Genomic DNA, 13,043 nt, shown 5'->3' with positions numbered 1-13,043 from the left:
TACTTTAATTTCATTTCAGTATCACAGGAAGTCATCAACTTCTGAAGACAGTAATCCTCTTTTCCTCCAGAGTGATGTAAGACTCGGACCTCCAGGAAACAGTGAAGCCCTCTTCGATGTATGTTCTTCACCTTTGGCTGATTTCCACGATTATGAGAGATTGTACCAGGGAATGTCATGTCAGGTTGTTAACTTTCATATTCTTATCGTGCCATTTCTGTAAGAACTAACTAGAATTGTCTATCCCATACATAAACATTACTGTTACGGTCAAAATCTGACACAGGTTATCTGATATTTATATCACCATTTCATTCTTGACTCAAAATCATATATAGTTGATGATGATAATGTTGCTCCATTTTCAGACTAGATAGATGTTCTTTGATTTCACTAGTCTTCTGATGCATTAAGCTTTTATGTTTTCATGGACCAGGGGAATGTTGATTTCGTTTTCATCACTCAACTGTGGAGGGGTAATATTGATTCTGGTGCTCCTCATAGACCACTTCTTTTTTCCCATCATGTTTGTCATTGCAGGTGAGACTCGGGCAACCTTTTAATGATGAATTTGTTAGATACCACTTTCTCTAATGAGTTTGTATCATATAATTTTGTTAGTCTTTCTAGCTTCAGTCCAATATCTTGGTTCGTGGATGGGCCTCGGACCATACAACATAACTTCTCAGCTTCTCCATGTGGAGTAAATTTGAAGATGACTATAAACAATTCATCCGATGCTGCTTCATCTGTCCATGTCAAGACCTTTGATCCCCCCAGTAGTAACAGCCAATCAATCGATGCTACTGCATCTCAGTCAGGTCTCCCTCTGGAAAATCAAGTAGGGTGGTTCAGCATTCCAGCAGTGAATGACACGAAAGTCATCACAACCGATGCTCTTGCAAAACGTATTACGAAGTCGGTTTCCCTGGAAAGTGCCCCCCAGTTCATTTGGACAGGTTCAAGCTCTACTAAACTCAAACTTCAACCTAGGGCAACAGCTGAAGTTCCTCTTCAGATCTGTGTTTTCGCTCCTGGAATATACGATTTATCAAACTATGCTTTGAATTGGAATCTAGCACCCATTGAAGAAAGTCAAGGAGAAGCAAACAAGTCTTCGGGAGAGTGCCAAGGATATCCCTATTATCTTACGGTGGTGCAGTCTACTTAAAATACGAGGCTCATCAGGTTTACTAATTCTCTGTACCCTTAACAATGGGATCTTACTTGTAGTTTTGTAACATGTAAATTATGGTCCCTAAAATGTATAATTATTGGTATAAAATAGGAATTGAGAAAGCCTCTGGAGATAATAGAAGAAACATTCTATTTTTGAGTTTTCATACAATAATAAGGGAACATAACAGATTTTTATGTTACATAATGTAAATGGACTCAGAATATTTGATTGGAGAAAATCGGTAACACTTGATACAATTGTTTAACTTTGTAGTTCGGATTCTTGATTTATTTATACTCATAAAAAAATGTTATTCTTTTTCAAATTAAACAAATAAAGGGTAAAAGATTGGCAAATATACTCATCTCTTCTGAGGTTTGAATAAAATTAAATAAATCCCTCAAGTTTGTAGAAAATCAAACTAATCTCCACTGATTTATTTACCAAGAAAATCAAATAAATCCTCTTAGATATGTTTGAAGAAAATCAAATTCTCCCCCTTTTATCCGTTTGTTTTATTCACATTCGAAAATTTAATTACTTTAGTGCTATAAAAGTAAATGAATATTTAAATTATATATGATTTTAAGCAGACTTCATAATTCGAGTGATACACATTACCTAACATGGTTTTGGACATTTCAAATGGATTTGACATATTCAAATTTAATAATTTAAATATATTTAAATTTAATAATATATAAAAATCATAGTGAATTGAGCCATCGAGTTGAGTTAGATCACATCTCGACTTGATTAGACTAATAGAAAGCTTGAACTTCAAGCAAAATGAAGTATTTTAAAGTTATATATATATTTATGTATTAACTTTGAGATGAGTTAACTATTTTTATTTAAAATTAATTATTAATTATTATTTAGAAGGATTCAATGAAAAAAGTTGATCAAAATATAAAAGTCAAGAAATCAAGTAAAAAATAAATTTATATCAAAATTAATATATACTATTGAATCAAAATAAACTGTTAAAAAATTTTATTAAAGAAAAAAAAAATGAAAGAGAGGACAAAAAGAAACGTAAATATCATTTATGATGAATCTGTTCAACATATGTTTGTATTAGAATATAAGGTAATTTATAATTTAATTTAAATAATTTGATAACTAATTATATCTTTATTAATTTCAATTGAAAATCATTGCATAAAAATATTAAAGATAGAAAAAAATAAATAAAATAATAATGAATTAATAAAGTATAAATTTATTTTTATTTAAAGTTCATTTAATAATTAAAATTTAAGAGATTAGTGTATTTTTCATCAAATTTCAAGGAAGTTATTATATATTTTTCAAAGCCTAAGAGAAAAAATGATACTGTTATCAAGGGATTTGAATATATTTCGTAGAATTGTAGATATCTTTTCGTTGAAGACGGTGATCAACTCATTCGGAATCACAAGTTAAAAAGAAAAGTAATCAAATTAAAAATATGTTGTTTGTCTCTAGAAATCGTATCTATCATATGAAATGCAAAAGAGATTCATTTCATAACAAGGGGTCAAAGACCAACAACATTACATGTGGGTAAACAAAACAAAAAGGCAGAACGGGCCATTCAAAAACAAAAATAGGCCGAAGACCATAGTCGGATCCATCGACCCAAAGAACCAAAACACGGACTCCTAGCTGAAGGATCTACGAGTAGTAACCACCCGCTTCTTGCCAAATGCACTATTGATCCTAGCTTAAAGTCTTCTAACGCATCAATAGTGCTTTGAGATGGGGAAAAAAGGATGCATCTCCAATGGCAACAACCAAATAAAGGAGCTGACCATTTCGCAACAACAAGAATGAAATAACATTTTGAACCAATGTTATCACTGTTGGGATGTTCTTGGTCGCAACAACAAAGAATGAAATAACATTTTCATGAAATGGCAAAGGAGGATAGTATTTTTCCCATCCTAAAGGACAAAAAAAGAGAGCTTAAAAACTTTGCAGCAACAACAGTAATGTCTAAGACTGTTCCATTCTCCAAGGCTCAACTAAGGTTAGGACCCCTCCCTTGGCGAAAAACATAGGAACAAATGGAAATATATAGGTCTTTGACCCCTCTAGAATCTCCTCTGGGGACACACTACTGCTACTAGCTAAATCCATCTGAAATAGAACCTCATCACTTTTGGTTAGGTTGAGCCTACTTTTTAAGACTTTCCTATGCTTATTTCTTTCTATCTCGTTTTGTCTTTCACATCCTTAAATTTTCCTTTCGTTTTTATTTTGTCAAAAGAAAACTCTTAAAGTATTTACATTTTCCTTGTTCCTCGATCTTGACCTCACGTGTAGTTTTGGATTCTCCAATGTTATTGAACTACTAACAGCAAGAAATAAGAACAAGATTGATTATCCATCAAGTCTATTGGGTTTATATAATTGATCGGCATCGAAACTACCAAATATAAATTTCTATGACAAAATAATACTAAATAGCAGTATAGAGCAGTAGGGTCGAATCAATAGGGGTTGATTATCTAATTTCACCTTTCTTGTGAACATAATTATTGTCGCGGCAATAGCCATACCCACGACTCGTGACGAACTTGCTAAAAAATAAATAAGGGGGATGAAAATGTTTAGAAACTAAATAAAATGAAATAGCAGCAATAAACAATTATATTAATTGAAAATAAAAAAAGAAAATGAAATCGAATTTTGTAAGCAATAATATAAAGTCTTAGCCTTAGAATTGGTGAATTCTAGTACTGAATCGATTCTTGAAAATGAGTTTTCTCTTCCAAACCATAAGCTGGTTATAGCGACCAAGAACGTCCCAACCGCCAATTCTTCCTTTTGTAGTTGATTCCGGAACGACTTGCAAACCAACCCTTACCAATTGTCTAACCGTGATACTTGCATTAACAATTCAAGACCCTGGCAACCTTATGTTTTGAAGAATCCAACTCGAATCAATGGCCTCAACTGCGTGCGTTGTTTAAATTTGATCACTATCTCCCTTGATGAAAATCCCACTAGTATGACCCCATCAAGGTACGTCAATTTGTTCACGGAAAGTAGAATACAGTATGACCGACTCAACTTCCCAACTGTACGCCAAAACGACTCCAACCCAATGTGCACTTTGGGTTGAAATTGAAATAATTTTAAGGGACAAATTTGTACTATCCAATATTCAGGAGAGATGGTGAATATCGTTATGAAAATTTTTAATGCGGATTCATTTTCTCATGATTCTTGATCGGAAAGAACACCAACCTAAAGCTAAGTAGAAGTTTAGTGAAGCATGTGATTAATCATGCTAATTGGTGTATGTAAATGGATTTAGTGGAAATGATAGAAGGTGGAAAGGGAATGGACTTATGAAGCAATTGAACAAATTTGTAAAGAAATAGGGAAAAGGAAATAAAATGGTAGTATGCTACTGACGCATGAAATAGAAAGGAATAAAAATAATTTCATTCAATTTCTAGTGTATTCAAGTGTGTTTTTCAAAGGCCGTCACACACCTTATTTATATACATATCTTATACTAAAATTAGCCTAACTCACTTAACAACCAATTACATGAAATCAAATTCATATAAGATTTTTTTTCTAAATATGTCTTTTACAAATTCAAAAATCTAATCGGCCCTTAAATGTCTCAAAATTTTCGATTTGACCCCCCTTTTATTGCTTGTGCTCTAATTTAGTCCTTTTCTGCTTTTTTTTAATTTAAAACATCTGAATTGCATTGCTGACAAAATTTAAACATAAAATCACCAAATTAGCAGGAATTAATTCAAGAATTAATTGATTTGAAATCGTAAAACATGAAAAATAAATATGCTATCAAATCCCCCTACTTAGCCTATGATTATCCTCAAGCATTTTGTTTTTTCCTACATTAGAAATTATCCAATAATTTATTAGAAATCAAGTCTCTCTTCCGCAACCATGATCAATGTAAACAATTTAGGTGAAAAATGAATCAGTGTTTAAATACTCAATTTAATCAACAAGTGCCCATAAAATTTAAACATGTAAATTCAATCATTTCATTAAATTTAGATTGAACCAAAATCTGCAAGGTATTTATTCTCAATTAATTGTGTAGTAAATTTGGGACATAGTCAAACTTTTTTATGCGATGTGAAATGACAACCCAAGCGCCTTACCCCGGTTACTCAATTTGACATGTCTCTAAATAGACTATTTTTCCCTACTCATGGTAGCTCGACTAGCGGAGTGTTTGCAAGTTTTCAGTTCGTACTCGAACTTTTTTACGCGAAATGAGATGACAACCCAAACACCTCATCCAGGTTACTAAATTTGGTCACATTCTCAAAATCTTCACTCATAACTTAAGCCATCAACGGAGTAGAATTGATTATTATTATTTTTTAATTATTATTTTTCATTATAAAATACATTTAAAATTAAACAACTAAGAATGATATACTTACCAAGAAAATTTATAAACAATCAATTTTCATGAAACAATCTAATTACAATATTTCAACTTTATAACACACACATCGATTAAACTAGATAATTAACACTTTAATTCAAGAACCACCCAACTATCTAAATTGATTAAGCATTGGAATTAGAGGCTCAATGTCAAACAAATTAACAAATAATCCTAACATAAGAATTAGCACATGTGAAAGAGAAACAATCAGGCAGCTAAAGAGAAACAAACAATCAGGCAACTAAAGAGAAACAATCATGCATATTTACTAATCCAACACCCCCTACTTAACCTATACTTGTCCTCAAGCATATTGTATAAGAATTAAAGTACAGTAGAGAGAAGGGCCAACTATACTCCCCATGTATATCTAACTTGGTTGTCGGTGTGGGAAGTAACTACTTTGCAAGACTTGGGTTTCCATTGTTTCAAGACGAGCTTCGATGTGGCTTAAATGTTCCTCTACAAATGAAGGAGGTTGCTCATTTAGCTTCCTAGTAACGAAATTGTGACATTGGAGAAAGACCCTATTACTGTGAGCAGTTCGTATACCTAGAGGAACAAAACAATATACAGTAGTGGTGTCGACAAGCAAACCCATAGAATCCAAACAATACTCATCTAGATGATCCATATTATATGCACATGTAAAGGAGGAAAAATCAACTTCAAAGGGAAAAATTTGGGAGATTAAATTTGTAATATATGGGCCAAGTATGAGTGGTCGATTAGAGCGTAAAACATCATGAAAATTTCGTGCAAACCAATATCCTAAATTAACCTTATATCCAGAATGCATACACTACATGAAAAATAATTATGTTTTGGTTAAAATAGATGAATCATTTCGACCTGAATAGCTGAAAGCTAAACACCGATGAATATATCTTAAAACTGGTTCATGCACTAACAAGTCCTTAAAGGTCTTGGGATTATAAAAATGGTTCCTAGATTGAGTTAAACTAGAATAAGCAACATTAGCATCGAATTTACTTGATATATCCAATAATAAAATATAGTATGAATTAGTTTGAACATTGTCGGGGTTAATGAAACCCATGGCGATGTTAAAATCTGAAATCGAAATCTTAAAATCATTACCAAGTAATCGAAAACAGACAACATCTCGAGTTTCAACAGTTCGAAATGCATTAATATTGAAGCTAAACGTTGCATAGAACTCATAGACTTGTTATAATATGCCACACATGAAATATTTGTAAATTATTTCCACCCAATAACATCGAAATAGTTCAATACAACATCATGTATATTAAGCATATCAAGGGTGTAAAGAGAAATTTTCTTATAGACTTGGAGTGGACGTTGTCGAATGTCGTTGAATCTTGCACGGTGCTCTCTAGTTGCAATGTTTAGGGACCCTTGAAGTTGTGCTTCTGTCGGTATAGTGTAGGTACGGCCTTGCCTATTACGTTGACTGTCTCGGGGTGGTCGAACATTTTCTTCAGGCGAGCAAGGTGGGGTACTCGAATATTCTGTAGCTTCACTACTGCTATGTGGAGGTGTTATTGGTTCATCAAGTGGTGGTTGATGTGTTCAAGTGGTGGATGATTGTGTTCGACGCTCAGTAATGTGCTCGTTTCTATTCGATGGACATTCGCCATGGTCATTAGAAGTTCCGGCCACGTTTGAGCAACCTGTATAGTACGATAGTAAAGGAAAAGTATGTTGTAAGTTAGGAATCAACCTTTCGGAAGTAGCAGGACTATTGTGAGAGCGTTTGATCTTGATCAGAGTTGGGCTTCATCAGTGACGATTCCTAATAGGTGTGGCAGTTTGCCTTGTAGGGGGTGGAGATCGTTCCGAGTCTTCATTATCTAAATCGATGATTAGAGACACCAAAAATCAGTTTCGATCGTGATTAAGAGAAACCAGGAATCCGTTGGCCGCTTGGTTCTTAGTGTGAACCATGGTTACTATTTGGTTTAGAGGAACAAATGACAATGCCCTTATAGTCTACTCATGACAGCGGGCAATGACGGCCGATGGTGGCTCACAGCTTTTGGATAGTGGCGATGTGGGTCATGTTGGTGGGCGTTTATGGAGGAAAGGAGTGGGGGTTTGGTTTTTGGAAGGTCGGTGTCTATTTTCAGAGTTTATGTTTGAAGAATCGAGGGTGTTTGGTGATAAGAAGGTAGCGATTTTGTGGGGTACAAAGGTGTGGTAGTTATGATGGAGAAAATGAAAAGTAAACGACGGTGGAGAGAAAAGAAACGAGCGATGGTGTTCATGAATCGACACCGTTTGGTGTTGGCTTGGTGCGGTGGTGCGAGAAAAGAAGAAAGAAGATTAATCGACGTTTGGCGATGGCTAGAGGTGATCATGGGCCGGGGGGCCCGGCCCGGCCCGACGTCCGCCCGAAATATGCGAGGGTTCGGGTAAAAATATAGGCCCAAAATATGGGCTTGGGCAAAAAACGAGGTCTGCTTAAAAAACGGGCCGGGCCTCGGGCAAAATTTTTTTGGCCGGGCTCGGCCCGGATATAATATATATATTTTTATTTTTTAAAACATTTCTTTTTCTTCCCCAGGCCATTTCCCCGTTTCCCCTCTTCCACAAATCCCTAGTGCCGGACTGCCCTCATCCATTTTTTTCTCAACCTTCACCTCCGGCACCAATCCACCTCCAGTCCTCCATCGATCCACCTCCGGTCCTCCACGACTCCACCCATTTCCCGTTTCCCCTCCTACAGCTCAATTTATTTCTCTGTTTACTGTTTATAGTTACATATTGTTTCTTTCCTTTTCTATGAATCATTTTCTTCTATGTTTCTCTTAATTTTTTGTCACATTTCTATTAAGGGGTTGATACCAATTTTATTCTTAACGTGTTTCAAATAAGTTAAATATCATGTGAGATTTTTTATTTTTTCTTTGGTTATTATCTTTGTTTGAGCTCGTTTTAATAGGTTTTTTTCCTCAGATTTTTAAAGAAAGTATTTTGTAGATTCATAAAATATATGGACTTTTATGGCTTAAAAACAGGACCATTAAAGTGTATAGTGATTTCTTTACGTAAAAAAAAAGCCTTAATTATTTTAATTGTTCTGGTGATTTATGTAGGATGATTGAATGTAAGGGCTTACAAGTACGTGTCGGAGCTATAGAGGAAGAAGCAATCGGATGTGATGAGGTTTTAACAGAGGGTGAGGTGCTGGGAATACCGTCAGCATCCAGCCATTGTTAGGGTCAACCACCCTACTCGTCCTGATAAGGCTCGGCGCTTGGGTTACAAGGCAAACAGGTAATGTCAAATTCCGTTTCATTCAAAAAAACATAGCTCTGGATCTTGATTTGCTTAGGGCTTTCTCTCAAAATTTAATCAACTTATGTTCTTTAAATTAAAAAATTAATTGTTTGCAAATGCCATTTGCTATACCTTAATACTTGATTTTGGGCCAAAGGTTTGGGTATTTTAGTTTGTCTAATCTTATTCATATATTTGGAAGATGTTTAGAGTATGGTATCCCTAAGCGCTTGTCTAGTGTCGGACATGGGTGTTAGATATGAATGCTTTGAGCTAAATGGTATAAGGGAATAGTAAGGCTCTCTATACATAATTTGACATAAATTTTCCCAAATAAAGTAAATGTGTATTTTTATAGGGTTATGTAGTTTATCATGTTCGAGTTAGAAGGAGTGGTCGAAAGAGGCCTGTTCCCAAAGGTATATTGTCTATGGTAAGCCCACAAACCAGGGTGTTACCCAATTGAAGTTCCAGCACAACAAGCGGTCTGTTGCAGAGGAGCGAGCTGGTCGAAAATTAGGAGGTCTCAGAGTTGTTAACTCATACTGGATCAACGAGGTTTGTAATAGTTTCTAAATGTTCTGATTTCTCCATTTACTGGATGATTCCATTGCCCTCATTGCTTTGTGCATGATCTGATCTTTGTAGGATTCTACTTACAAGTACTTTGAGGTTATCCTTGTTGATGTTGCACACAATGGAATCCGCAACGACCTGAGAATTAACTGGATCTGCAATACCATTCACAAGCACAGGGAACTTTGAGGACTCACATCTGCAGGTAAGAAAAATAGGGGTCTGCATGGAAAGGGTCACTTGCACCACAAGAATCGGCCGTCTCGAAGGGCTACCTGGAAGAGAAACAACACCCTTTCCCTTCGTCATTACCGTTGAGTTTAGTAGGTTACTTTCAGATGTATTAATTGCTTCTATCTTTGTGGGATTTTGGAATTCCTTTTACTGAGTTTGAAATTTTTGCAAGTTTATTTCTGTTAGTTTTTCAAAATAATTCAAGTAAAGTTCTTGACATCATGATATGTGCAAGTACTAGGATTTGGACTAGTTCACCTTATGACCGTTTTTGATCACCTTTTGAATTTGATATTGAGTTTTGGAGCTGGCGACCATGCTTGATTTCTGCAAATCTTGTTTGCAATATTGTTTTCATCCCTTTTATGGCTTTTATTAAATCAATTTGAGTTAAAGCAATTTTGGATGAATTTGCTTGCTTCTTCTTCTGCTTAAAAGCTCTAATTTGTCTTGAACTACTTCTAGGTTAATTTCTTTCTTTCTTTTGCTGCTTCCTCTTTACGATTTGCTTTTATTTTCTATAAAGTTGTTAAAAAAACAATAGTAAATGGTGGGCAACAGGTTCATTATTTATTAAGAATCAAAACTTAGAGTGTAATACTACATCAATTCTAACATAATTTTTATAGATAACATAATTAGTTTTAAGAAAAAAAAAGGGGCCTGGCTAGGCCGGGCTTGGGCTTCGTATTTTTTCCCCGAGCTGGGCCTGGACAAAATCTCAGGCCCATATTTTGGGCTGGGCCGGGCTCGGGCCTAGGAAGCGGGCTAAAATTTTTATTTGGGCCCGGGCAGGGTTCGACCCAAGGAAATGGGCTAAAATTTTTATTTGGGCCCGGCCTGAACCCAGCCACCTAGCCCGAACCCAGACCAAACTCGGCCCGGCCTGGCTTGGCCCATGAGCACCTCTAGCGATGGCGATGGCGGCGATCGGCAGTGGTGATGCACGTTGAAAGGGAATGGTTTTGTTAAAAGATATTTGGGGAAGAAGAAAAAAGATAAAAATGGGAAAAAGAAAAAAAAAGAAAGAAAGAAAGGGAAAGGTTAGGGTGGGTTTCGTGGGGCTGGGGTTCTTTTTTTTTTTTTTTGATTTGGGACATTTCTTGTGCTTTTTTAAGTTAATTTGGGCTGAATTGGATTTGGGTTTTTTTTATTTGGGTTGGTTTTAGGTTTGGTTTTATTTGGGTTGGTTTTGGGTTTATTTATGTGAAGAAAAATGGCAGCACAAGTGTGGGCACGCGATTGAAATCCGTTCTTCGAGAAGAAAAAATTATAACCTCCACCAACGTTCCTGGAAAATTACACATTAAAGTGGATTAAATAATAATCTTGTTATTATTTATTTTATTTTCAACCTAAATTAAGCTAAAATTCAAAATTAAATAAATTAAAATAAGTATGTGTTGCCTTCCAAAAAGTGCTTTTATTTAACGTGGTTAGCTCGACAACTTGAAAGTTTATTCAACCGGCTCTTCAAGTATTAACTCCTCGACAATGTGCACTTGAAAATTGTAAACTTGAAATTATATAGGATTTTTCTATATATTTTTACCACCTTTTGACTTAATAAATATGTTAATATTAAGAAACTGTTATTTAATTAAGTGAATTTTACTTAAATATTAATATTGGACATGAATTTATAAAGTATGTGAAATTATGCTTTATTACATGATTTTTGTGCATAATTTATATTATTTTCATGTTAATTATTAATATGTGAATTTTTACTATGTAGTAAGACCATGGAAGATGAGATTAATATAAAAGTTGCATGGACAGGCACATACCCACTCTATTTGGACGGTAAGACCATGTAAAACTGGGTCATAAAGATGTTAAGTTGACCCAGTAAAAGTGTGCTACACGATGGACAAATCTGATTATTTGTTAGACTAGGAAACCGTCCAACAAGGAGGAATTAAAGCCCAATTTTGGCACAAGCAAATGGCTGCACAAAAATAAGCTCTGGTATATTTTGTTGAAGGTCCCTACAGTTGGAAAGATGTTAGAAAGTAGCACACAAGTTTACCCTTTGAAACCGTCAAACCCTGGCTAAATATAACATGATCTTGTGCTCAAATCAAGCAACTAAATCACCCTCCTTTCCACACATCATGGCCGGCCATAGGAAGGAGAGAATCAAGGAAGATGTGATGCTATTTTTAGTAAGCTTCACCCTTATCTTCACCTATAAATACCACACACCTTTCACCTTTCAAAGCATCCCTTAATCCCTCAACACTCATCTCTCATTCATTCTCTCATTCATCATTCTCTCTTCTATTTCCCCATTCTTTTCCTTTGCATAGTAGTCCATCTCCCTTCCATTATTTAGCCAACAAAGGCTTCGTCAAGACCTTCCTTTGGCCGACCACCTTAGGAAAGCCTTAGTAAAATGAGCATCGAGCAGAATAGAGGAACACATTAGTCAGAAAAGATCCAAAAGGCTGTTGAACTGAATTAGAGTTTACTCTTTCCTCTTGTTATTTAATTTACTTATGTTTGCTATGTGTTTATTATTTTTGACATCAACGATGATATTTTATGTAACGCCCCAGAATTTTTATTTTTGTTCTTGCGAAGGTGTGACACAACTGTGTATCTGCTTCAGTGGTTAAGTGTTCTGGGTGTGTGAGAGGTCCCAAGTTCAAGCCAGGACTTGGGAAAATTTTGGTATTTTTATGAATAAGCCCTATCTTTGGTCAGTAGGCTTTTAAGTAAAAGTTGACAAATTAACAGAATGGGCCTGCTGGTCTGGTGGATAAGTGGAGTGTTGGTGTGAGGAGGTCCTGTGTTCAATTCTCTGTGATGGCGTGGAGACAATATTTTTGCTTAAATTACGGCTAAGAGTTGTGTTGGGGTAAAATCCTAAGTAGTTGTGTTTTAGTGGGTTAATAGGGAGTGATTTTAGGAGATAATAGGGGAGAGGTTATTAGAAAATAATCTGATTATCTTTTTTTACAGAAAAAAATTAGTGTTTCGGTTTTCTATCCAATTACCCAAACTTTTTCTGACGTTTTCTTCTTAATTTTTCCCTCCTCTGCCGATTCTTTCCCCTAGTTGTTGTCGAAATTTCCATTATTTTTCCCCCTTCCATTTCTTTTTTTATTTTCCAATTGATTTGGTTGTTCATCGTTGGTTGCGTGTGTTCGGTAAGTAACGGTTTTGTCTATTGTTAATTGTTCTTGGTTAATCTTTGAAAGGGGGATTCCTTTTTGGTGTTTAGGAGTTAATCAAGGGGATGGTGGTTTTGAATCGACGTTCTGATTGTGCGAAGCCGTGGTTACTCAAGTGAGGTAAGGGTTTTGTTAGGGTTTTAGTCGAGTTCCTTCCAAAATTGGTTATTAA

General features: G+C 35.3%; 1 protein-coding gene and 1 pseudogene across 2 annotated transcripts in view; both read left to right on the top strand.

The window, feature by feature from the left end:
* The window catches only part of LOC107899407 (trafficking protein particle complex subunit 8), a 33,458-nt gene extending 32,013 nt beyond the window's left edge, over positions 1–1,445 (top strand). For both annotated transcript variants that reach the window (XM_016825111.2, XM_016825112.2), the window contains 3 exons: positions 20–184; positions 437–540; positions 622–1,445. In XM_016825111.2, the coding sequence (XP_016680600.1) occupies positions 20–184; positions 437–540; positions 622–1,171 (819 nt within the window). In that variant the 3' untranslated portion in view covers positions 1,172–1,445. The remainder of the gene's footprint in view (positions 1–19; positions 185–436; positions 541–621) is intronic.
* Positions 1,446–7,611: 6,166 nt separating this feature from the next.
* Positions 7,612–9,914, top strand: LOC107898208 (60S ribosomal protein L15-1-like; annotated as a pseudogene).
* Positions 9,915–13,043: the final 3,129 nt, after the last annotated feature.

The sequence above is a fragment of the Gossypium hirsutum genome, chromosome D04 (assembly GCF_007990345.1).
Source record: "Gossypium hirsutum isolate 1008001.06 chromosome D04, Gossypium_hirsutum_v2.1, whole genome shotgun sequence".
In the NCBI taxonomy this organism is placed as follows: domain Eukaryota; kingdom Viridiplantae; phylum Streptophyta; class Magnoliopsida; order Malvales; family Malvaceae; genus Gossypium; species Gossypium hirsutum.
Note: the sequence above shows the minus strand (reverse complement) of the source record. Positions and strands in the feature narration are given on the sequence as shown.